Source organism: Falco biarmicus, chromosome W, assembly GCF_023638135.1.
Source record: "Falco biarmicus isolate bFalBia1 chromosome W, bFalBia1.pri, whole genome shotgun sequence".
Lineage (NCBI taxonomy): Eukaryota > Metazoa > Chordata > Aves > Falconiformes > Falconidae > Falco > Falco biarmicus.
In genome coordinates this window covers 6,564,708-6,592,167 of record NC_079310.1, presented here as the reverse complement: position 1 = coordinate 6,592,167, position 27,460 = coordinate 6,564,708, and the positions used below count along the sequence as shown (strand labels likewise).

The window sequence follows — 27,460 nt, the reverse complement described above, 5'->3', positions numbered from 1 at the left end:
ATATTATCAATGTCAAAATATCCCACTGTCTTTGTTCCGTACAATTTTACAATTTCCCCTTTTTGTTTTTGAACAGCTAGTACCAGGTTTGCCATGTTCTGCAGGGCCCTTGCAAACATGACAGCAACCAAGGCAATAGCAAACAAACAATACTGCCAATTGAGTGAATGGATGCCAAAAAAGGCTGAAATTTTCTCAGATTTTGATAACATGTTGCTGCAATGGGGCGCCTAAAATCCACGCAGCACATACCATCAAAATCCTCACAGCCATGTCCCTGAACCAACAACAAAAAGCAGTGGCAATTTTGACCCACATTCTTCACTGCCTACCAAACAAGGTGATTTAACTCTTTAATGCTTACCCTGCTGTTACTCTGGATAAGAGAAGAACCGCTGCCACACGTTCCCATCATAGCCTCCTACTACATTAGCATCTACAGAAAGACAATTATCGACATTCAAAGTGTAAACAATATCAGCTTCTTTTGGATTAACATTATACATAGATGGAAGGGCACACCAAACAAGAACTGGTTCAGTCAAAAAGTTCGAAACATAGCATGCCTTCTCTGAACATACCTCTGGGGTCATTCCCATCATTCCCTCTCTTTTTTTATGCAAAGAGAAACACTTTTACCATAACAGAGAAGCCCCTATTTACATCTGAGCCAGGACACAAACCGCAGCTGTGTGCGCCACTAAGGCTCAGGGCAGAAATCATTCATGTAGTTACATAGCTATATATCTCTACAAGCGTGCAGACACCTATTAAACACTAAATAACCATGTTCATCTTTCCTATTCTCCTTCACAATACCCAGCTGTTCTCTCATCTCTTGTTAGGTCAAATATTCTCCAGCTTCCTCTCCTATCTCTCTCTTCAGACATTCTCTATCCTCCTCTTTTTTGCTTGTTAATTGCGACAAGGCAAAGGTTGTGTGTAGCTGGGTGACCATGACCTGATTTATGTTACAATCAACTAAATACTGAATACAGGAAAAAAAGGTATGGGAGACATAAGGCAAACATCAATAAGGTGGTTAAAGATAATTATAATAAAACCTGTAATACTTTTGAGTCATGGCCCAAAGTTTCCCAGCCGTGAGAAGAGACCAAAGGCATCCCGCCCCTGGCTCTGTTGCAGATCTTTGTTTTAAAGCTTTTAAGTTTTGTATACTTTTGTAAATTAATTCACAGTGGTCACTCAGATTCACGTAACACATCCTATCAAAGTCTTCACACTTGTGTCCCTGTGCTAATAATAAAAATCAATAGCAACTCGGTTCTGTAGCAACATATGATGGACAGAATCAACATCTGTTAATAAGCCAGAAAAAAAAAATAGTATTTGTAGTATTACTTTGTTTAGCAAGCTAGCAGCCTAATTTACTAAGCAAGTTAAGAGCGTGTACTATTCTTACAGAAGAGATTAGAGAAGCAAAAATGTGTTATGCTGCATTCCAGAACTCAGCCTGAGAATTACAGTCTGCTGTGAGTTCTGCGTTACAATCATTTGACACATGTTGGGGTTGCGATTGTGAAAGTTGCCCGTTTACAATTTTCATTGGCATTATCACAGCTAGTTGTTTTAAAAGCAACCCTTGAGCTTCCTGATGTTCGACTTGTTGCAAAATATTCTGAAGCCAATCAATAGTTAGTATTAAAGTTAGTGACTCTCTAGGACCCTGCAAGACTGTGGCAAGACTCCCGCATCCGGACTGCCTTAATAGCCATCTCATTCATTTGCAAACAGTTGTCCCTGGGATACCTTGCCTGAGTCACAGAATCGGCACAGTTAATTGCTCCAGCCAACTGCTCATAGTTAACAGCAATTCCCCGATTAAGGTTTTCAGTCAAGACCACTACACATAGCTCACAAATATCAAATAACCACATCATATACTGTATCAGTTAGTACCATACAAAGCAATAACTTCCAATCATGCAGTGTGAGTGTATAAGGCTCTGCCATCACTTCAAGAAGGGACATAGCAAATGTATTATGAATCCTCCCTTCCCGCACTGCTTTGCTTAACTCTTCAGCAGCCTCGTATTGCACAGGCTGCCACTCTGCAGGTTGATTTGTCTGACAAAATACTGAACATGCCCTAGCGACTCCCAAAACCCATCACTGAAGTGTTTCCCACTTGCATTCCTGCCACCAATCCCTCAGACCCCCTTTCACCCTCCCCAAAAATACAGTCAATGCATCCAGAGAGACGAGGGGGTGGGGGAAAGGTCTAGCTCCTTTTCCAGATCTATAGGACCTGGATCAAAAGGTTTATCAGTGTCAATGGAATCATTGTCCGAGTTGTCCTGTTCCCGTGCTTGGTCCTGTGTTATTAGGGTCGCTGCAATCAGTGACAGAAGCTTTGGGGGCAGAGGAGGTGTGGACAGAATCGCCATCGCTGACTGTGTCTTGAGAAGAGTCGCGCTGTCGGTGGAATTTACAGCTTCCTCTGGTTTAGCACCGATAGTAGAATTAGTCCACACTTGGCAACGAGGAGTCAGAATTTGCCACCAAGATGTTAAATGCATTCCCGACACGGAGTTCCCAATTGTATGATGCTGCCGCGGAGGGCTGCTGTATGTACACACTTTCATTCTTTCAAAGTCTCTAAAGTTTCTTGGCTGCTCACCTGTCTCGATGAATACAGGTGTTATCCTCGGGGTTTAGGTTGTCCGCCTGGTCCAGACAGCAAGACGATCGTTCAGCCAAGCCGTCTCCTCCGGAACGCAGCCCTCTTCCACGAGCTGTCTTTTTTCCGTCCTTATTCTTCCAAGGCTTCGGAACACCACCATAGGGGTCACCATTTGAGGAGACTGAGGCACGGACTCCCTGATCTGACTAGAAGACCCTTCATGAGTCCATATACGTCTCTTTCTGGGGACGAAGCCTGATTCCCCGTTACGGATTTCCCACAGCTCACCTCTCAACTCCGGAGGGATTTCTGGCCGGCTCCTGCTTCCTTTCAGCAGATCATTCAAAGTTCTGTGGGATTCGCTGCATGTTGCTCAGATAGGCGATTCGAGAGCCCTTCACGTTAGATCCTTAAACGGATCACATCGGGGTCACCAATTTGCGGCGAATGAAGAGACGGGACGCAGCTTGATGCAAGCAAATGTCGATTTATTGTACAGAAGCACGCGTTTTTATACACTTTCAGAAGCTGCGTGTTTTAAACTAATTGGTTCTTGAAGCTAAGCATTGCATACTAGGCAATCCCTGATTGGTGGTTAACTACCAGCAATTAACCACAAGGTGTTACCTTTCCTTGGCGCCATCCTTGGCGCCATCCATCTCCCACTCCCCTGTGCTCTGCAAACATGCCCCATCATGTTAATTGTTGTCTAGACAAGCTCGAGCACATTCCCCTCAGCTAACTGATTGCCATGCGTGGTCCTAGTTTCCAGCCCGCTCCTGCATCAAGCTAACTTTATTTTTCAAGTATTTCAGGAATTATACTTCTGAACTGAGATTTTATAAGTTGGCTGTGTATTTTCCTGTGTTAAAACGCTGTTATTGAAAATGGTCAACCAGGCCTATGTCGCCCAAAATAAAAACGGGGGAATTGTGGATAACTGGCTAGCTGAAAAGGGTCACATAGACATAGTCCAGCTGGCTGGGCAAAAACGCACATCGCTCTCAGCTTATCTGAAGTAGAGCAAAAGTTACACAATAACAGGAAGATTGCGGTGGGAAAAGAATGTTGCAGGTGGGAACAGATAACTACAGAAGAGAAACTAGGGGTGGGCTTGGTATTTAGGCAACTAACCAATAATGAGCTTAACTTTTGTAATATGTATGAGCTAATTATAAGAAGGCATAAAAGGTGACTGTAAGGGACAATAAACGAAGTCTGCTGATCACTCATATTGAGTGACTGTGTCTTCCCTCTGTCGGGACAGGCTGAGCAATTCGGTGGAAGAAAACGGACACTGCTCACCTGAAAATTGTGAAAGCTATAGTAAAGATGATTTGAAAGCCTCAAGTAAAACACGGACTCAAAAAAAAATCTTATTGAAACAAGTGTTGCCAGGGAACACACTGAATCTAGAGTCTTGATAACAATTTAGCCTTAAAGAGAATTTCCTCCTTTTTGCAGAAATGTTTGTCCTTGTCCCCAAAATGCCATTTAAGAAAAGTTATCCCTATATGACAGACTTCAGATGAAGGTATCTATTAATCAGGACCTGATGGTAGGGGGAAAAGACCCATGGCTTTCTATTCCAGAAATTTGGATATTTCAGCTGGAGGCATTTTTTGATTTTAACAAGCCTGATTTCTTTTCCTGTCTCAAAAAAGACTGGTAAGTCAAGACCTTAAGTTTTCAGAAACTAATAGTTGGGTCAAATAAAAACAGTGTTTATCATTATATTGACTTGGCAGTGCTGAGTTAACGGTTGGACTTGATGATCTTAAAGGTCTTTTTCAACCTAATTGATTCCATATTTATTTTTCCTTTTAAGTATAACCAACCATACCTTTCATCTTAGGAGATGATGGCTCTTTTTTAAAAAAATGTCAGTTCTTAAAACAAGAAGAGAACCCATCCATTAGCTAATGTATTTCTGTCCATACAATTAAAATGACTTTTGAGATAAGAGCTTTGGGTTTTCACCAATTAGTTCTGATCTTCCCAACATATACATAAAGAAGAACTTAATTAGCTCTATTAATTTAACTTTCTGGTTTGCCAGTATTGCATATAAAATATTTGAAGTTATTATGCTTCATCCTGTGGAACATTTAAAATTTCAAAACATCTCTGTTAGTCTCAATTCTGCAAGAGCACACTTTCCCAAACCTACATTTGCCACCCAAATTGGCATAACAGGGTCTAAGAAAAGCCACTTACTTACGCAGGAACACTTTCAAATTCTTCCACAGTGATTAAGGGTGCTTTTTTAATAAGTCTTGGCTCTTTTGTAGGTTTCTTTGCATGTTCGGGTTCTACAACTTTTGTTTGTTCTTCACATTTCACAGTTAGCCCAGTGATGCTGTAAAAAGAATGAATATGAAGCGCATAAATAGCAGATAAGTAGTAAGAATACCATTATATTATCAAGTCTGCTTACTCACAGACCTAAGTTCCTACCCATCTGCTAGGCTGGATGAACACAATTCATGATCTTTCCTGAAAGAAAAATAAAGAAAGCCTACTCCATTTCAAATTGCATACTTTAGCTGAATTCATTTCAGCTCTTCATTTCTCTGCTGCAGAGACTGCTAGCAGGTGAATTGGATGCAGTCCAAATGCAGCACAGAGCAGTTAAGAATTCAATGTACCATTACACTTCACAGAACATGAGACCTTGCTTTTTATCAGATGAACCACAGCATGGAGCTGCACCTAACAGGCAGATTTTAAATACTTCACAGCTCTTTGAAGCAAGTTCAAATCTTGGGAAGCCTGACTCATCCATTCATTTTTTGAAGCAAAGAAACTGAACACCATCCAGCAGGCTGGGATTTTTTTATTTTTTTTTTTTTATTTTTTTAGGCTAGAACCCAAAAGCTGAAGAATTTCCTGCTTTGAGTGATTATTAAAGCATTATTTTTTTAAAATCACCCTTCCTCCACCCTCCAGCTCAGAGCCTCAAACCCCGAGTTATTTGCCAGCCACCCAACTAGCTGCTCTCCTACTCATTGGTAGGAGGACAGCAAAGAGGATGCATTTGGACCAAACCCACTGTCAGCTGAATACAAGGACATTATTGGGCTGAGATGTGCAACAGAAATAACTAAAGCAGAACCGAGCCGACCTGTCACAAAGAACTGATCCCCTGCTTTGATCTAATCTTCCCACAAGGAGACATCTTTGTCTGACAGTCATTGATCGGCACAGCAGTGACCCATCTGTTGACCCACTGTGCCATGCCGCAACACAGAGCCCTTCTGAAATCCAGGACACCAACAGTTAAGCTAATTCAGATGTAAACATCTGAAAAAACAAGGTGAGGCCCCATTCAAAACTAATCCTGGCACCCCGGAGCTAGCACTAGTGGCAGGGAATGTCAGCAAAGAGAAGGGAAAGGGAAGGGTGGGAACTTTTGGAGGCAGGTTTGGAATAGAAGGATAAACACAGCGACCAAGGGAGGTGAGTTCACATCTTAAAACTTCACTCCTCCCATACACTCCAGTCTCCTGCCATCCTCCTCACTGCAACAAACTTCTTATCTTTTCTAGATGATTCCTCCCCACAAGGTACTTCTGCTTTAGGATCCCACCCACCACCTTGCCTCTATATTGCTGCTGTGAGATGGTACTTATGCAGTTCACTGCTGAGCTGGACCATGAAAACAAAGAACTGAAGTATTCAAAAATCTGGCTTTGGTGTGGTGAGAAACTGCTCTCTCAATAAACAACTGGAATACTTAAGATACATTGAACTTGCTTTTTATTTCAGTGATATTCCTCTGGTAAATAAGAACACAGGAGAGAAACAACAGCTAAAGCCATGAATTGTTTTATTTGTCTGTGTGGGCATTTTCATTCTGAGATTTGAAGGCCTGTCTCACCAGTCAGTGTTCAAGTGCTTGCTCTGCTTTCTTCATTACTTATCTCATGATAACGACTCAACAGACAATTAGTACTCAGCTCCCCAAGCATTTTGGGATGTAGAGGAACAGAAATGGAGAAGGTCAGTGGAGAAAGGCCTGAGGAAGAGGACTGAAGGACTGCTTACAGTGATACAGATGGATTCTGACCAATTACAGTCTATCTTGCACTCACTCAATCCTCCACTGTACCCACACAGTGAAAACCAAGAAGTGGCAACATGGGAAGAAAGGAAAGAGGGTGCTTTGACAAATAGCATTAACATATAATGTATTATCCCCAGGAAAAACTAACAACACAAACTGAGACTGACAGAACAGCAGTTGTAAGCTGGCAGAGCACAATCTGTAGAAAATTACTAGAAAAACTTGCTTAGTTTTACATATGTGGTTTTGTCTAGAAAGGGAAGGAACAACTAAAGTCGTTATCACAGTTAACTTCTTGATCAAAAGCAGGACAAGATTGGAAGGGAAACTGACATCCCAAAGAATCTTTTTGATATCAGAAGTGACGCAGTCACTAAACAAGCCTCATCTGCATCCAATTTCCAGGAGCTAAGGTAAACTTAAGACAAAGGGTTTTCCTAAATTAAGGAAGTTATAAAAGGCAGAACCCCAGTGACAATTTCTGAAGAACTTCCATTCTTTCACACACACAAAAAAGCCCCAAGTTCTAAATTGAAAAAGAAATTGAAAAGGAATAAGACATCTCTGGACATGTTTTAGGAGGCTGTTTCCTAAACTAGAGGTTCATGTCTAAAGGGTTGCATTCAGAAAAAAGCTATTGCACAAGTCATCTCTTTACCAACTAAGACTAGTCCAAGTTTCCATACAAGCAGTACCTACACAGATCAGAACATTGCTACATGCTATCTAAAATTACAGTTCATTTTTTTCTTCCATACCGCAATTTTACTAGAATATGCCAGTAATGTTTTCAGCCTGAGGCTTGTCTGGCATTAGGAGCAAGACCAGGTAATGCTGATAGATTCAGGGCACATACTGGAAGCACTGAATTCAAATAGACTGATACATTGCCTTCTGGCAAGCTACAAAGGTAGAAACAAGTTTGGGGATCTTCAGATGTTATTCTAAAAGAGACACCCATCTGGCATACACCAACATCACTGAAAAATAAAAAGCAATTCTAACAGGCCCAAGAAAGAGTTGACCACTCTGAGAAACCTAGTCAGTTATGTCTTAGAAGCCTTCTGAATAATAGCTATTGTTTCACATACTTGTGTCTCATTCTCTCACTTGAACTACTTTATTCTGAACAGCTTCTCAGTGCAGCCCTCTCTCAAAGGCAGGTGGATGTCATTGCCAGCTAAAATAAATGGCAGGCTGCTGCAGGGAAATGAGAATAAAATTACCACAATCATAATTCAAATCTCCACAGACAGATGATTTAGAGGAATATTTTTTTAAAATTATATTTGGAAAGGCAATGTTGAACTTTAGTCCTAGTGACCCAGCACTTGGATCACTAACCTACCCTTCAGTCCTTAGGTACTGCAGCTATCAAATCAGCGTGCTTGCAATTCTAAAGCAAGGAATGTTCAGATTTATAGAAGAACAAGCTTTCTACTATATTGTCATATCTGCCACTGGGAACTTCCACCTGAACAACTTAATATTTTATAGGTTTTACCCAAGGGATTTGTTAGGGTGCTATCCCAAGCCTGGTAGTGAACAGTCAGGAGCAAACTCCAGAATCAATACATTTAACAACCTTGGCTCCCAGAAGTTCACAGTTAATATACACTAAAAGGAGTACATCTGTACTGTAATGCTGCAGCTGGACACTGCCAGGAGCAGCCTGCTATGTCCACACTCATGTACCACATACCAGCTCTAAGTCAGTTTAGGCAGATGGGGTGGAATGTTTTCACAGAGGTGCTATGCTTCACTTAGATCTCTCTCAGCTGACTTCTGGAGCTCCTGAAATTAATGTTAAGACTTCATCAGAAATCTGAAACTATTAGTGTCAAGCAAGTAAAATTAGTTTAGTATTAGGGCAATGCTAAAATATTTTCCACCTTGATTAAGAGGTGTTCTTTTCTCTCGCTCCATCATCTTACCTCCCTACCCCCTAATTTCCCAAGAGCAACTAGTAAAAAGCTCAGAAAAACAAAGCTAAGAGTACCCTCAAAGTGTCAGAGAAAACTGAGTGGGTAAGAAGTACACCTTTAATAATATACCCCAGCAGGTCTGGGCAGGGGAATGGCAGTGGTGATGATAAGATACTACAGGAAACTCATCTACATTCCCCAAACAACACTTTCACAAAAGACTTAACACACAAGGCACTGCAAACACACAACTAGAACAGATAAATATTGTAATTAAAGAGTTTTCATAACTATTGCAAAGATGTAAAAATAGAACTGCCCTTTAGATCACAGTATCTATTATGACACAGTCATGCTTTCAATTTATAAACCTTGAAAAATAAAATTTTGACTGATCATCATGCTGGAGAGCTGCTTAATAAACTATCAGTAAGCCTGTTCTAAACCCCAGTTTCTCCTGTTAACCACATACATCCAAACGTATCACTAAGGATCTAGAAAAGATTAGTTACGTCTATGTCCTGCGATACTGTCTGTCTCTGAAGATAATCCTTCAGGGTACGGTTTGCCCTTTCAACAACTGCTTGCCCCGTTGGGGAGTGAGGAATCCCTTTAACGTGTTTAATTCCCCCAGTTGTCATAAACCTAGCGACTCGTTGACTACTATACGCTGGACAATTGTCTGTCTGTATTTCTACAGGTACTCCCACAACAGCAAAACAAGACATTAAGTGTCTCTCCACATGTAATGCCTTTTCACCGGTTTGTGCAATGGCCCATATAAAATGAGAATAGGTGTCAATTGTGACATGCACATACTTAAGCTTCCCAAAGTCAGGTACATGTGTTACATCCATTTGCCAAACCTGAAGTGCCTTCAGACCTTTTGGGTTAGTGCCCACCCCTAAACCAGGTCCATGATGACTACATTGAGGACAGGAGTGGACAATGCCCTTTGCATCTGCTATGAGTATTTGATACTGTCAATGTAAAGACTTTGCATTTTGATGAAACATCTCGTGGCTGTTATGAGCTTCTTCAAACTTATTTGTTGGAGGACTTATTGCGAGACAGCTGACTGCTTCATCAGCTCTAGCATTACCTTCGCCCAACCCAATGGTCCACTGATGACTTCTAATATGCATAATACAAAATTCATGTTTTCTCTGTCGAAGAGTGCTACGCAGTTGTATAAACATTTCACCAAGATGTTGATTCTTTGTCTCTCTCAACAAGGCATCTTCAATGCGCTGTACTACACCAACTACGTACAATGAGTCTGATACTATGTTTACAGGTGTATTGTTCCAGCTTCCCAATGCCCAACACACTGCTTTCAGTTCTAAGGTTTGAAGGTTGTCCCCTGGTTCACCGGTGATCACTTGTTTCTGCCACTGATTATCGGATTGCCAAACACACGCAGCCTTCTTCATCTTTCGTCCTGCATCTGTAAACACCGTTGGCCCTTCAACTGGTCTTTTTGAGCATAACGGTCTCGCAATCCACTGGTAATGTTCTAACATCTTCCAGAGAGGTCCTTTTGGCCGGTTGTTGTGTACAACACCTGTATAGCCCATCAAGGCTTCCTGTATGGCTGTTGAATGTCTCAGGAGCCACTCATAATCATCACCACGGACTGGAATACTGATATCTGCCGGTTCAGTCCCATCAATTTCAACAATCCTGTCTCTTCCTTTTCTCACCAAGGCCTCCACTGCTTCAGGACGACTTAAAATACGATGTCTGGGTTGCGATAGCAAAAACAGCCACTCAAAAACGATCGCCGTATTTTCCCCCTTTTTCTTTTGCCATTGCAAAATAAGGGCAAAAGGTGAAGTGGCAACATTACAAACCAAAAAGGATAACGGATGATTCGCCATTTGGTGACCACACCAGCCAGTCTGAATCTTACGGGACACAACTTCTAGGGCAGCCCACTGTTCTGGTGAACAAGTTCGAGGACTGTTGGCTTTGGTGCCAACTTCCGGTTTGCCCGCTGTCTTATCTAAAAGCTCCGGCACTCTTGAACACGCAGGGGCTGACATACCCTTCATAAGACGAATATGCCCAACTCCGAAAAATGTAGCCGAGAGGGAAGGCTTAGGCGAATCACCCTTCTGCTCTACCGGCTTTTCTACCACATCTCCTCCCAATGCTTCTATAGCTGCTGCCGCTACTTTTTTTTCCGCCTTCATAGTTTCCAGAGTGTTAATTATAGACCGCCAGGTAGCTCCTAACGCTTTAGCTTCTCTTCCTTCTTTACCTCCCTCGATCGTAGTATCCCAGAGGCAATTTCCTACTTCATTCCGTAATACTAAACAATAACGCGGGCTCGGGAATCTTATCCTTTTTTCGTGCCCAGCGAACTAAGGTCTCCACTTCTGTCTCTTTAATGCCCTCCCCTCTCCCAAGGAGGATGCCAGTTAACAGATTAATTGCCGCGTCTAATTCCATCGCAGTCTTCTCAGAGCTCCCCCCTCTCACAGAAAGAATATCAGCGGGGAGCCCTGCCGCACTCGTCACGGTCTTCCGTAGTGCCCCCCCCATCTCTCAGAGAGGAAATCAGCGGGGAGCCCTGCCACAATTTACTTGATGCGGTCTTACCACCGGCGGGGGTGCAATCTGCAGCTCCACACCGAACTCTGGACTCCGCTTTTCGCCTTCCAGGTTCCGCCCGCCTCCGACCTCCAGCTCCCTAATCAGACAACTTCCCTTCGGGTCCGATGCACAGAGACTTCCGCATTTAAGCTAAACTGCATTTAAACAACTAAGTGGGTCCCTGTTTGGGCGCCAGACGAAGAGGGTCCCCCGTGGAGAGTCGGCCAAGTCATGACAATCACACCAATAAGGCTACATGCCGTGCTCACTTTATTAAACAAACAGGTCATATTTATAACTTAAACCAACCACTCACCCGACTTTACACACAGGTAATTGGATAAAAGTCTCTGGTCATGTGGGCGTCCGTGTCGCTGATCGGTGAGCATGCTGCAGGCGCCTGATCAGAGTGTGCCGATGAGAGTGTTAATTTTGCGTTTCCCAGGACTTGCTCTGCACCTGGCTTCTTGTTTGTGCACAGCTTGTTTTCTTTCTCACCCTGCTTGTTCCCAGGACAATTTAACGTTGCTCTGCAGTTTTAACTAACAGGCCTGGGTTGTCCAACCTGGACAATAGCAACATATGTCCTCGGTCCTTTAAAAATCCCTCTACAGCAAATGAAGGAGATGGCTATTAAGGCAGTCCAGATGCGGGAGTCTTGCCACGGTCTTGCAGGGTCCTAAAGAGTCATATACTACCTGTATTGATTGGCTTCAGAATATTTTGCAACAAGTCGAGCATGAGGAAGGTCAAGGGTTGCTTTTAAAACAACTAGCTATGATAATGCCAATGAAAATTGTAAATGGGCAACTTTCACAATTGCAACCCTAACATGTGTCAAATGATTATAACGCAGAACTCACAGCAGACTGTAACTCTCAGGCTGAGTTCTGGAATGCAGCATAACACATTTTTTTTTTTTTTTTGCTTCTCTTATCTCTTCTGTAGAGTAGTACACACTCTTAACTTGCTTAATGATTAATAGGTGTCTGCACGCTTGTAGTGATATATAGCTATGTAACTGCATGAATGATTTCTGCCCTGAGCCTGGTGGTGCATGCAGCTGCGGTTTGTGTCTGGGCTCAGAGATGTAAATATGGGCTTCTCTGTTACAGTAAAGTGTCTCTGATTGCATATTAAAAAAAAAAAAAAAAGGGGGGGGGGGGGCATGAAGGGAATGACCGCAGAGGCACGATTAGAGAAAGCATGTTATGTTTTGAACTTTCTGAAAATCTCTGCCAACCATGCGGTGCCTCCCATTGTGCGACATTTTGTGTCAATTGGTGACAAGCAGCAAAAGCATGAAGGTGTCTTAGTACGCATGAAAGACCCTCGTACCAGGCATTGGTCGGGATCCCACAAATTGTTAACTTGGGGGAGAGGTTATGCTTGTGTTTCTACAGACAAAGGTCTGTGATGGATCCCTGCTCACTGTGTGTGGCCTGAGCTTAGCGTGCTGCCACCAGTCAACCCAACAACTAATGTGTGGCCTCCTTACTGAACCAGTCCTTCTTTGGTGTGCCCTTCTTGACTTGCAGACATTGTTGCAAAAAAATGAATGTATGTGGGGAATGAAGAATCTTACTGAAAGCCTTGATATTTGGGATAATTGGTTGCCTCTGTATAATGTTAACCCACAAGAAGTTGATATTGTTGGCACTTTGAATGTTGATAATTGTCTTTATGTAGATGCTAATGTAGTAGGAGGCTATGATGGGACCATGACACCTGCATAAATCAACACGTGAACATGCTGATAAGCATAATGCGCTTAAACGCAATATAACTTTGGATGAAGCATGTAATGATGTAGTTGATTTATGGAACTGATGGGAACGTATTGCAGAGGTTCTTCTCTTATCCGGAGTAAAAGCAGGGAAACCATTAAAAGTTAAATCACCTTGTTTGTTAGGCAGTCAAGAATGCGAGTCAAATTTGCCAGCATTACATACAAAACAAAGCAACTATTGGGTTTTTGTTGTTGGCTCAAGGACATGGCTGTGTGGATTTGGATGGTATGTGCTGTGTGGGTTTTAGGCGCCCCATTGCAGCAACATGTTATCAAAATCTGAGAAAATGTCAGCCTTTTTGGCATCCATTCACTCAATTGGCAGTATTGTTTGTTTGCTATTGCCTTGGTTGCTGTCATGTTTGCAAGGGCCCTGCAGAACATGGCAAACCTGGTACTAGCTGTTCAAAAACAAAAAGGGGGAACTGTAGAATTGTACAGAACAGAGACAGTGGGTTGTTTTGACATCGATAATGTGCAGTTTTGGCCTTGCTTTGATGATGTGCAGCTGAGATCCTGCAGCAAAGAGTTAAATAGCTTTAAGGGAGTATGAGAAGAAACTAGGATGAGACAGAAACAAAGGAGGAATGTGATCTCACCTCTAGAAGATAAGGAAACAGCATGAACAGTAGAGAATAGCCTATAGTGAACAGCGCTAAGGAAAGTGTATGAATTTGACTGATCACTCAAACTCTATTCATAAGCAGCTTGCTGAGTTGAGAAAAAATGTACAGGCCATAAAGACTGAGAACAGGTTAACGGACTGGCTACAGAGTTTAGGAAGTACTGGATGGTTAAAAGATTTGTTTCTGCACGGGATAATGGTATTAATTGCCATTGTAATCTTTTTAATGATATTGGGCTGTTGTTGCAGAATGGCTGTGTGATCATGGCCATGACTCCCTTAAAGATCTTTGTGAAACAAAGTTAGCGTAAGTTAGCTGAAGCAGGCCTTGCAGCTATGCTGAGGCATGCTGATAAGGAAGCTGAGAAAAACACTGACCTTGTGCCTAATGTTGTAAATAACTTTGAGGAATTCGCGTAGACAAGAGAGGAAAAAAAAATATGTAGCTAGCTATCCGCAGAAACTGCAAGTAGGAGGACGTATGAAAATGTAACCCTTTAGAGCTTAGCCAATCAGCAGATGACTTGTAGGCATAATTAACTGGAACTGTATATAAGACATAATTGCGCCGTAATAAATCGAAGCTTGCTTTATCACTCATATTGAGTTGGCTGCTTGCTTTCCCTCGCTCGTCAAAGTGGTGCCCGAGCAAGGGACCCCTAACCTTGTTCTTCACCGGACAGCGAGGACGGAGAAGCACTGGTAGCAGCGACCAGAGAGCAGAAGATCGGCTGATGCTGGCATCGTACCCGATCCGTGCTTGAGCCCAGGATAATTAAAGAAGGGGTTTGCCGTCCGTGAGCTGCTACCCAAGGGAAAAGGCTGCAACAAAGAGGACTTTAAGGAGTGCACAATGGAAAAAGAGGTAGCGCTAGCACTTTTACAATGCTTTATAGAAAAGCGGGGAGTAGGCCCTTTAAAAGATCTGGCCGGGTTAATTGCATTAGGTAAAGCAAAAGGATATTTTGCAGATCCTGAGTATATGTTTGAAGTAGAAGAATGGCGTAATTATGGGGATTGTTTATGGGATTTAGTAATAGATGATGATAAGGCAGCAAAAAAATTGATGAAATCATGGCATGAAGTTATTAATTGTATAAAAAGATATCAAGCAGAAAAGCGCCTTGCTGCAGCAGTAACAAGCCGACTTGCAAGCGCAGATCCTAATGCAGGAAAAATTATGCCATGTGAAAATTACATTCCAATACCCCCTTTATCACAAACAGTGCTCTCTGTACCACCTATAGAGCCCACTGTACCACCTATAGACCCTTCGTGTCCTCCGCCCCCCCCTCCGGCGAAGTAGCCTCGGGGGGGCCAGAGGGCGGGGACACATCTGACGAAAGTGCTGCTGAGGAAGAAAATAGCAGTGGGCAGTCAATACAAAATTAAAAAAAAAAAAAAAAAAAAAAGGAACAAAAAATACAGTAAACGAACTGGTGCGTTCTACGCACATTAATTGGCAAAAAATAGCACAAGAAGCAGCTGCTCAGGGAATATTTGATATTGCTGAGCAAGTCAACCCCCCACAAGCTTTCCCTGTAACGTATCAGATGAATGCCGCTAACCAAAGACAGGGAACCTGGGAGGCTTTGATTGGAAAATATTAAGTCAGTTACGTAGTACAGTGAATGAGTCAGGCCTCCACAGTGAGCCCACCAGATATACCTAACTTTATGAAAGGGCCGTTATTGTGCCAGTGTATTCTGGAGAATAGTAACAGTTACACCAAAGGCATTTTAGTAACCCTGCCCTTAGATTCTTCTGTAGAAACAATGCTAGAGCGAATGAGTTGGGTGCCAGTAGGTCAGCAAGCCTTGCTAGTGGAAGCAATCCAAGCAGTAGGGAGAGATTTAGTGCAAGCCCAAAGTCAGGCTTTTGCAGCGCTTGCGCCTCTGCGCCCCCCTGGGGCTACCGCGCCCCCAAAGCCAGCGACCACCACGCGCCGAGACTTCCCCTGCTATCGATGCGGGAAGCCAGGACATACCCATGACCGATGTCGACAACGTCAAGTGTGGTGCCAAAATTGTCAGCGAGGGACCCACAGCACCAACGTCTGTCGGCAGACGGGAAACGAGAAACCGAGCGCGAGGAGCCGCAGCGTGTCGACCCCAATCGCGACTCCTGTCACCTTCACGACACCCCCTCCAGGAGACATGACCAACTCTTATCGGCAGACACCGTGTTACAACCCGCCACCCGAAGGAGCCTCGGCCTGGACCTGGCAACAGCAGTAGATACAACATTAATTGACAACCGACCACAAAAAATCGCAACTCGTGTCCGAGGACCTCTGATAATTAATGGACAAAGTTATGGTGCTCTATTATTAGGGTGGTCTTCTGGTAGTTTGAAAGGGCTGTTGTAAAGTGTGTTGCTTATAGTAATAATTGTTATCATTGCACTCGTATGTTTAAGCTGTGCTCTCTCTTGTATTCAAAAATTACTCGAGCATGTAACTGCACAAGTTTTGCTTGCACAAAGAGAAAAAGGGGGAAATGTTGCAGAATGGCTGTGTGATCATGGCCATGACTCCCTTAAAGATCTTTGTGAAACAAAGTTAGCGTAAGTTAGCTGAAGCAGGCCTTGCAGCTATGCTGAGGCATGCTGATAAGGAAGCTGAGAAAAACACTGACCTTGTGCCTAATGTTGTAAATAACTTTGAGGAATTCGCGTAGACAAGAGAGGAAAAAAAAATATGTAGCTAGCTATCCGCAGAAACTGCAAGTAGGAGGACGTATGAAAATGTAACCCTTTAGAGCTTAGCCAATCAGCAGATGACTTGTAGGCATAATTAACTGGAACTGTATATAAGACATAATTGCGCCGTAATAAATCGAAGCTTGCTTTATCACTCATATTGAGTCGGCTGCTTGCTTTCCCTCGCTCGTCGCAGGCTGTGTGTGGAATTGCTTTATGAGAATGATGAACTGAATGATAAAAGGGGTCTGGATCGCTCAAAAACAAAAAGGGGGATTTGTAGGGTGGCTGGAAGACAACAGATGTATTATGAGCAATCCAGACCAAGTAACTGTTGTAATAGCAGGCCAAGCAGGCTGAAGCTGTAACAAGCTGCAGATGTTGTGAAGGACATATGCAAGGCCAAGGGAGACAAAGAAACTGTATTCGCAGAGAGATAAGAGAGTTGGACAGAAAGATGAGAAAAAGCAGGATGCCTGCACAAGGGGGGAGCAGCGTGTGGGCACCACACCAGGACCAATCATAGGGGAGGTGGAAGCGTGTGAACGAGTAGTTTTAACCTATCACCTTGTACATAACAAAGTGTGCGTAGCGTGTGTATTTTTAGCTGGGGGTATAAATTGGTGTGGGTCTATTAATAGCACCTGTAGAGTATAAATTGCTGTGAGTCTATTAATAAAGTGGCACTAGCTTGATCACATTGGTCATATAAGTTGTGTCCGAGCCTTCTGCGTCAACACATATATACATTTTATATAAAATACACATTGTATGTATACATTGTGCATGTATATATAGCTGAGTTCAGGGTTTTTTTTTAACAAATGAAAATATAGGACTTTCTCTTCCGCTCACTAATGGCCAAACCTCCGTCAAATCAGGCTCTCTGTGATTCCTTAGGCTTCACAAGGAGTCAGTGTTAGACCAGGTATAGAATTTGGCACCCTAAGCCAAAATCCTTTGAGTAGTTCTGAGCTGGGAGCCTCCATCCCATCACACACCTCCAGACTTGCTTATTATTTGGAGACTTTTTAAACTTTTATGTTGCCTTTCAGAGAACAATGCGAGGAGCTTCATGTACATTGGATAACGAATCATCAGAAGGAATTGTGTGCAGACCAGCTGGCCCAGCTAGCTCTGGAGGAGGAACTGAAAAAGCAACAGAAGAAGAAGATGTTTCCAGAGCTTTGGAAAGAGGATAGGTTGGCTAAGGAAAAGCAAGAGGTGGTGAATATGCAGAAGTCAGCAGAAGAGAATCAGGAAATCCTGAATGTGCTCAGTGCCCAGGTAGCAGTGCTCAGTGCTCACAAAGAGGAGGCGAAGCAGCTGAAGGAGGAAGAGGCTCGATTGCTGGTAATTTCCATATAATTTGCAATTTGGCATTGTGTATAAGGCCCTCCTAATGATAGGTTTACTAGATATTTAGATTAATCCATACCTTATTTGTATCTTCACCGATTCCATTAGTATCTGAGACTGCCCTATTATGCTAAGCCTCTTTTCCAGAGCTGTGGCAAATGCATTCCTGTTTACAGAGGGAAATACATCTTTTGAAACTTCGCATTGTAAAGGATTTTGGCATTCAAGGCCTCTCAGAGCTTTTGTGGGAAATGGAAATGTTTTTAAGCTTTTGCCAGATATTTTTGCAGTTTTCTGATTTCCAGTTTCCTGTGGGATAGCTAGTCTTGTGTCCCAGCTGTAATGCATAACACTAGATCTCAGATCATGATATATATGTTTAATCATCACAGTAAGTGCACCCCAGAAGGGAAGGTGAGCCAGGAGCCAAAGGTGACAGCAAGGCAGGCGGGTATGCTGTCCTCTCCAACAAGAGTCCCACAATACCCGAAGGAATGGAGCAGAGCAGGTCTGCTGACAGTAACCAGGGTTGTCATCTAACAGTCCAAACTGCTCGGCAGGTCTGTAGCGATGAAATCCAAGATGAAGGCAGCAAGTCAAGTCAGCAGGTTTGAAGCAGGATCGAACTTAGGCACAGGGATAACTACAGCGTAGGTTACGCAGGCAGCGCCAAAGGCGAGAACCTGAGCTTAACTGCAGCTCCCAAGCGACTCCTCTCAGCCCTTTCTCATACTGCTCTTTCCCAGCTCACTGATCCAGGGGTGATGTCAGGGCTGGCTGTGAGCACAGGCAGCCAAGCCGCTGCAGAGAGGTTGCAGAGCCTGTTGGTACACTCAGGACCCTGACACATACATGAGGAGACATATTGATATGAAAAATCCCGACTGCTTATGCTCCAGCTGACTGAATTTCAGAATCTACTTTTTCTTTTTTTTTTAAAAAAACAAATTAGCAAGCAGTGCCTAAGTTTTCTCACCTATCGGTGCTGGCTACTGTTGAGCATCACATCGCAGGAGGCATTTGGCTACCTTGTCCCAACTGTTTGGCTACTACCCTATTTTTTTCCTCAGCTCTCCCCAGTCTAGACTTGCTGTAGTGGTGCTGGCTTTTGAACCAGGCTTGCTAGTTCACAGTATTCTGTGTTGACTTTGTGAGTTATGGGAGACTAGTTCAGACTTGGTCTTTGTTTTACGGCTATTTACATGTAGTTGACTGATCACTCAGGGTACTCTGTCAGGCACTGGAAGCTGATGTTGGCAAGATATATAATTCACTACTTTTTAAAAATAATGACAGTAATGAATCTTAAAGCTTTGAAAATCCTGGCTGTAAAACAGTAGAGTCCTTATTTCAAGCTAGGCTGTAATGTTTCACTTATTTAAAAACATGCAGAATAATATTATTTTCTTGTAACAACTTTTAAGGCACTGTCAAACCTCCCAGGCAAAGATGACTTCTACGTAACTGGCCTTTTCAGAAAAAATGCTATTAGAATAGAAGACTTTGTAGCTTCCCCTGAAGACAGTTGCCTTGGGCACTGTCAAGAGGATACATTTCTGGTGAAGTGGATTAGTCTCTGAAAAAAAAGCCTTCTTCAAAGGGTCTGTAAAGGAGAGTTTCTGTGTTAAAAATGGGATGTAATCCGTTTTCAGCAGAAGAGAGATGTGACAGATGGTCCCATTACAAGTTTCTCAGTGTGGTGTTGGTAGCCTCTAACGATCAGGGGTCGCTAAGTTTCTCTGTGTGTAGTAATTTCTTCTGGTTGTTGCAATGGACACAGATTATGTTGTGAAGTGAAACTCGCACCTTTTCCATGATAGACTATATATGTGTATCAGGATATCTCAGGCTGGATGACAAAACAGACAGCAATTTTTGCATTAGCTACATTACCTACATAGCTGCCTTCCTCCCCCTCTGTCTTTTCTCTCCATTAAAAAATTGTGATTTATTGAGAAGGTAATTGAAATTGTGTTATTCTGGCTGTAGTCTCACAAATGTTAGATGGGTTTCTGCCACTGGACTTTGGTCCTGGCTTGAAGATGGATGGTTGTTAACAATTTCTTTGTACATTTACAATGTTGTGTTACCCCATCGTATAAACTTTCATAGAATAAGCACCATGGATCCCATCCTTGGCTACTCTCATACAACTTCACTGATGTCAGAATTCAGCCTGAGACATGTGCCAACTTGGCCAGTAGACTGCTGTTTCCACTTTCAGTCTTTACTGTTCAGAGTTTTTTGGATTACTTATTCTGTGGCTCAGATAATATAGGCTGAGTTTCAAAGCTGTTTTACCAGCTTCTGAAAGTGAATTTGACTATTCAGGCAGATAGCAAAGTCAGCTTTGGCTTTGAAATGCAGCAAGAATCAGAGAGTGCTTTATGTCCAGCATAACAATTTGTTCCTTAGGAAGTGCAGCTTGTACTTCCATATGGGAAAGATGAGACATGCTGTGTATGACAAACCTGCTGATGCATTTTAGAAGATTTACATTACAAAAGAGACATTTAATTTAAAAACAGGTTGACAAAAAACTGTGTACCTTCAAGACTGCTGAAGCATTTGTTTCTAAGACCTGTAGATAAGTTAATGATGGTTACATACTGTTTTATGACTATGTTTGAGTGCATTTGTACTTCTAAATGCAAATGCAGGATGTTCAGGAATTATGCTAAGTTACTTTATTGATGCTATTTTGGGTTTATTTTTTCAACTAAATAATCTTGAATACACATATACTTGTTTGATCTTGAATACACATTTGCTATTTTTCATTTGTTTTTTCTTAAGAACTCAGCGTTACTGTCCATTTTTCTGTTCTTTCCAATATGAAGTAGAATGGTTTGAAGCCATGGAAATTCAGTAACTGCCCATCAAAATATAAGGATCCAATTACTTACTTTGTGCAATCTCATGTCCAGTAGAGACGCAGTGCTCTGAACATCCAGAACAGATGCGGGACAGATAATATAAGCAGAAACAGGAGGAACACATGGCTCTGTTAGTGGTTATGGCTTTGCGTGAAGCCTTGGAGCACTGAGGGGCTGGAGCATGTCCAGAGCTGGGCAGGGGGCTGGGGAAGGGGCTGGAGCACAAGTCCTGTGGGGAGTGGCTGGGGGAACTGGGGAGGGTCAGCCTGGAGAGGAGGGGGCTGAGGGGAGACCTTCTGGCTCCCTACAACCCCCTGACAGAGGCTGGAGAGAGGGGGGTTTGGCTCTTCTCCCAGGGAACAAGCGACAGGAGAGAGGGAACGGCCTCACGTTGTGCCGGGGGAGGTTTAGGTTGGGAATGAGGGAAAATCCCGTCATGGAAAGGGTGGCCAAGGCCTGGCACAGGCTGCCCAGGGAGGTGGTGGAGTCACCAGCCCTGGAGGGATTTCAAAGACATGTAGATGTGGCGCTCAGGGCCATGGGTTAGCGGTGGGCTTGGTGGTGCTGGGTTAACGGTTGGGCTCGATGATCTCAAAGGTCTTTTCAAACGTAAGTGATTCTATATGTGCTGCAGTGATACTGATTTCTCTAAACAGATGACTGCCTGCTTGAAGTATTTGGAGAACACCAGGCATTCCAGTGTTTTGGTATTGAAGTGCATGTGATAATTAAAGAGAAAAATCCTGAGTTCTAATGAATGATATGCTAAAATGTTCATGCTTTCTAATGGATGATGCTAATTCTCTAATGTCAGCCAGAAAGGCTTTAAATATTTATCTTCGCTTTTCAGTGTTCCAATCAAACTAGTTCTAGCCATCACTTAGGTATGCAATGATTTTACAAACTGGTTATTTTTACCGTTGTAGGAAGAACAGCAGCAACTGCTTAAGATAGGAAATGAACGATGGAGAAACTACAGAAACAGAAGGAATGCAAGGATACATTGCTCAGTGCAGCACAAGACAAGAAGAATCATCTTAATGAAGAAAAACAAGGTGAACTTGCCCTAGAGTTGAAGATCCTAGAAAAATCTCTTCAGGAACCCCAGGAGGATGCTGAGGAAAAAACAAAAAGAAAAGTAAGCGCTAAAGGTGTTCATTGTGAAGTTGTGGGGCAGCACCTCATCTAGACTAATTTTGTGGCCCTTAGTGAACTTCACAGTATAAATGAGATCAGACACAAGCCCTTTTCTCTAAAGAAGTTGCTGCTTTTGTTGCATGGCCTGTTGCCTCTCCTCCTGCCAGCTCTCTGCTTCTCAGAAGCAACCCATTTTCTGTTAAAACCACAGTGAGTGCTAGACAAAAGAAGGGGGCTCTCAGGAAATGCTGGAATCTTGTCCCTCCGTGCTGATTTCATTGTGTATAAATCACCTGAGCTTTTTCATCCTTATACTGTATGGTTGTAATGGAGGTTAGAAAAATATTTTTTGTCATGGATCTGATTTATTAAATATTCATAACTGCAGAGGAAAGTAAATATTTAACTTCAAATTCATTAATACTAATAAATAGTTTTAAATATTTAATAGCTGTATATATAGATGCAAAAACTCACGTTAAGTATCTTGCAGATGCCATGAAATGATGGATGTGTGTCTCACTTGCTAAATTTAAAACAAATTGATTGTCCAACTTCAGGGTGAAAACAGGTCTCAGGGTAACTTTGAGACAGAGCAGGGAGCTGCATTCATTACTCTGCTCAAGGTATTTGGAAGCTCATGCAGTTTAGGGAAGTTGTATAAACTCACTGTTAGACCTTGGCACAAATTTAGAGGAGATGATATTTATTCTTATATTTATTGGATCCAAAGGCTTCTAATGCAGGCGATGGCGAGTAGCCTGCGATACCGAAAAATCGGAGACAGAACTCTCTAATACCCGGTTTGGAGTGTTAGAAGGCAGGCATGCTTTATTTTTGGTGCTGGATGCACGGGGGATAAGTTCTGACCAATGTGCATACCAACTTTGTTCACTGTTTGTCTTTATATGTCCAATCTATGCATATTAATGACATTTCTGAGAAACTATTAGCATATTCATTACAGTTCCAAGAACTACTTATCATATTTACACATTTACTATGCATGTGTGGTCTAATGGGTCAGGGGTCCTCTGGTGGTCGATTGGAACATCTTCATCCTCTTCATCATCTTCCTCTTCTTTTCATGACCTTCTCTTCTTCTGGCCCTGTTTCAGCACTCTTGGCTCGTGTCTTGGTTTTGGATCGGTTCTTATCTACTTAGTAGCTAAGCTATACAATGCAGCATTCTACTAGTAGCTAAATTACATAATACAGCCTCGCACAGCTTGGCAATGTCATGGATACATTAGTTGCAATGCTTACAGTTAAGCACACCTGTAAAATTCCCCTGGTTATCACCTGGTTAGCTGTGAAAAGTTTGTAAACTCTGTGTTGTAGGCAGCTGAGCTGCTATGAGGGAAAGGGTCACTCTCTGTTTGTTCTGCTCTTACGCTGTTGTCTAGGCACTGCCAACTGGCCAGGAAGAAGATTCTGCACAGCTCTTTCCCATGACAGGGTTTGGAATGGAGCTCTAGGCTCCCAGTTCCCATGTTGGCCCCAGACTACCACTTCTCATCATGTTTTGAAAGGCTTTGTTGAACTAATTAACTCAGAGCTGCAAATGTCTGTGTTTGCAGCAAGAGCTGTTGAAGGAGCAGCAGACTTACCTGGCACACCTAGCTCAACAGCTGGAGGAGGAGAAACAGTGAGAAAAGGAGGTGGACAAGCTCCTCGATGAAGAGTTGGCAAAGGTTTGGGCCAAGAAGGCTGAACAAATGTGATTAGAAAAGGAGGATAGAAAGCAGCTACTGAAAGATGTCCTGAATACAAGACAACTGCAGTTTGAGAAGTGCAAGTAGTAACAGCTCGCTGTCTGTGCACCAAACTTACTGCGTGAATGCAAGCCGTGGCAAAGGCAGATAGGGTACGACACATGGCTTTTGGGAAGACCATCTGGCCCAGCATGCACAGGCTGTATGGTTGAGTGGACAACAATGCTACCGTCTCTGAATCTGCATCTGAAACTTTACTCCTACGGGCATTCCTTACGCTAATTTCCTATTGCTATTACCAGAGCAAAGCTTAGTAAAGTAAGGCTTGCATGAGGAATCAGTCATTATTATTAATTATTGTTATTAATAAGTTCTGAATATATTTTTTATTCAAGTGGATGAAAAACAAGCTGAGAATACACTTGTTTGTGTGCCTCTTCAGAAGCAACAAAACTCAGGCTTGCTGTTTAGGCTACTTGGCTTGAATTCACTTTGCTGTTCCTTGAAACTTAGCAGTGCTGTTACCTTCTGAAAGCGATTTTTTTGGGTTTTTTTGGGTTTTTTTGCAGTGCAGAGAAATGCAAAGGAGCAGCAAGAACTTGCTCAAGAGAGGAAGTTATTACCTGAAGCAATCGCAGAACTCAAGCATATAGAAAAAGAAAGACATGCAAGGTATTTTTCTTTCATTTTGTTGCAGCTCAATCTTTTAAGCTTCTGGGTAGGCTAATTCTCATTTTCAGATAAGTCTTAAGAGCACTGGGTGGACTTTCTTCTTTTCAGAGAGCCTCTGCCACCATGCAGCCTCTCAGCTCTGAACTGCTCAATAGCAGCCCTATTATATTGCAATTGGTATTAAATCACTAATTCTGATCTCATTGTACAAATAATGATGTTTCATTATATATCCTTGTTTTGGGCTTTTGAGACCATCGTGCGACTTACATATATGTTATTAAATACACCCCCTCATATTCCAAGCTGTTATTATGAATGGCAGAGGTTTGGGGAGGAGGGTTAATGAAAGGTTAGTTTGTTACTTACCTAGGAGAACAAGTGTGTTCAGGCTTATTGCTGAACTCCACCCACACACATGCCCTAAACAATCGTATAGGCAGCCACCAAAACACCAGGCTGCTGTGTGTAACCCAGCTGCATGGGATTCTGCTTATCTCACAGCTGAGGGTGAGAATATAGTTATACGCAGTAGCTGAAATGTTCCTCTGGGTGTCATGCAAAGCTTAGGGCAAAGGGCCTTAGTTCACTTATTCCATTTCCCTTTTGTACTCCTGCCCTTGCTCCACACTTGTCTGTGGGAGGTAACCGGGTAGCTCATTCCAGAGCCAGTATCTGTTGTGTTCTCTGATGGCTGCGTTGGTAACAATCTCCTGGCTACGGCAGAAATCTCACCCTTCAGAAGGAAACATGCCGGGCTTCATTTTGGATATGCTTCACTCAGCAAAGGTGGTGTTCAGTGGTGTTGGTGTTTGTGGTTCAACGCGTTGCATTAGTGCACAAGTCTTGACTTGCTGGCATTTTAAGTGTCTGTGTGAGTCTGTGTGACTCCTGCTCTAGAAGTGCCTGAACACGTAGGTAGATTTCCACTGCTTCTCCAGAGGGTGGTCAAAGTAATATATGAGTCTCGAGGTAGAAGGAAGAATGATTACTTCTGACAGCCATTTCCCTAGATTATTAGTACAAAGCCGCAGCAGGAGCCTGCACCCTGCCTCCCCTGTTGGCAGTAACTTGTAATCTTCAGAATGAGGGAGTGGGGAGTGGAGATGGGGTCTAAGGCTGCAGCAGCAATGAGCATGAGCTGGGAAAGGACTCAGGCCTGACGCTCTCATTCTCTGTCCTCTCACTGCCACTGTGAGGGGCAGTGAAGCAGTGAAGGGCATGCTGATTGCAAGGAGTTGTTCTTACTCTTTTTTTTTTATTTTTTATTTTTTTTAAGCACTGATTTTGCAATCTGCTCTATCGGATACAACAGAATGCAATTAATTCTCTAAAGATTGTTTAGGTTAGCATGTAGCATTTGGTTAACAGAGTGGTAGTTATTCTTAACACCTAAAAGGAGTTTTGAATGGTTCTTTATTCTATGGTTGAATGCTAACAGATTAAATAATAATAAATAAAAAGTTGTTTATTTTTTTACCTACACTTCATAAATAATCTATTTGCATGCTGTTTCCAGAAAAGTAAAGGAAGCAAAAGAATACTAAGAACAACTCATGGCTCAAATTGCCTATTGACAACAGGCCCGTGATGCTGAGGAAGAAGAGAAGCAGCAAGAATATGAATTGGGTCTATCAGCAGAGAGAGCTTACCAAGAAAGGATACAGGACATTCTGTCAAGGCCTTGTGAGAAACTAGTGAACACCCATCCTTTGAGAAGAAAACTAACGTCTAACTCTCAATATCAGTTACTATGATATTTTAGCTCACTCAGTTGCCTTTAAAAACGTTTTCTAAGGATGTTTATAATTGACTCGAGTTAGTGCTTCTCCACTGTGACGCTCAAAATATTTAACTGGAAAATACAAGAATTATTATTTTAAAAGTTATTTTTTCCCATGGATTTTTTTGACAAAATGACTGGTCCAAATCAAAGCACTTAATCTTTTCATACAAGAATACTGTATGTTCTCTGCAGTATAACAGTGTATTATTATGACACGAACGATATGTAGGCTTTCTTTAAAATCTGGACAAAGAAAATTTGTAGAAGAGTTTCAGCAAACTTTTATTAAAATGCCTTTCCATCTGCAAATATTTGCAGAATTTTTTTTGCATTTAGACAAAAAGTACTTGGTGATTTATCTTAATCTTCCTTGTTAAAGGAAAAACAATGAATTCTTCTAATATGGCATGGGCAGTAAAGAGCTGATACTGCTTTGCATATATTCTGATAGCTGTTGAATGATCTGTGGAATATCAGAGTCTCAAAACTAGTCTGAGACCTCTGCTTGGACAGAATTAATTGTGCAGGACTGAAGCTATCATTTTCTTGCAAAAAGGGGTATTATTTATCATTTTGATGGCAACTCTGCTTCTTTGGATTGCCACTAATGCCACACTCTGAACACACAGAATGGGGCAGGTGGAGCACCAACATTTTACAATGGAGCAACACAAAAAATGGCCAAATGTTAACAAGAAGGTCTCAGAAGGGTTTTGCCAGTGGGGAGGAGGGACACCTCCTCAACAACCTCTTGGCTCCCCATATTACTGGTCAGATTGTCCTTTATGCAGGAGGAGCAGTGGGTGGCACAAGGAGGACAGGTGGGAGCAATTCAGCTTCTCCTCATAGCATTGCCCTCGACCAGCTCCCTGGTATGTATTTCATTAGTTTCTCCTCTGTCCTTTTCAGAGGAGGGAAGTGAAGAATCAATTTCTTTATGTCCTTTCTTGCTCACAGACTTTGTGGCATTTGGAAATGTTTTTTTTTTTAATCTTCTTTGTTGCATTTTCCCATTTGAGCCTTTGCTGCTGCTTATCTGCAGATGTTTCCCTCTCCTCCTTCAGCTTCCACCATCTTTCCTCCAGCCCCTGCTTTTCCACTCTTTTCCTCCAACTTCTATCCCTCACTAAGAAACCTCCTCCTACCATCTTTCTCCTCCCTCCCTTTCTTTTTTCTGTGTTTGGCTCCCTGTTGGCAAGTACCAGGACTCTTGTGTGTGTGAATATGAATGGGTGCACAGAGAAGCTGATACGTGGCCAAGATTGGAGGCCAGGAGCCTCAGCTCCCAGACCTCTTGGAGCAAATCAGGAATAAACTGCCTGCACAGTCACCTCATCTTGTTTTAAAGCAGAAAAGAAGTTGACAAATGCTTTTTGTCTGTGGAGAAAGCCCTACAGCTGTTTGCAAAAGGCCAGGTAGAGGTGTATTAATCTGAAACAGTATCAGTGATCTTAGCAGAGCAGCCCAGCTAATTATGGGTGTAAACGGTGGAAGAACCTGGCTCAGAGAAGTTGTCCTGCTGAGGGGCAAAGGAGTGTGGTGGGGTTTTATCCTTGCTTACAGACAAA

At 42.6% G+C, this 27,460-nt stretch overlaps 1 protein-coding gene across 1 annotated transcript; it reads left to right on the top strand.

The window, feature by feature from the left end:
- The first annotated feature begins 12,554 nt into the window (after positions 1-12,554).
- Positions 12,555-26,451, top strand: CFAP53 (cilia and flagella associated protein 53). The gene is given in 8 exon segments (XM_056323567.1): positions 12,555-12,574; positions 14,429-14,512; positions 17,403-17,700; positions 21,509-21,545; positions 21,548-21,720; positions 23,300-23,513; positions 24,004-24,106; positions 25,626-26,451. Coding segments are annotated over 8 exon segments (1,167 nt in total). The 3' UTR covers positions 25,864-26,451.
- The last annotated feature ends 1,009 nt before the right edge of the window (positions 26,452-27,460 follow it).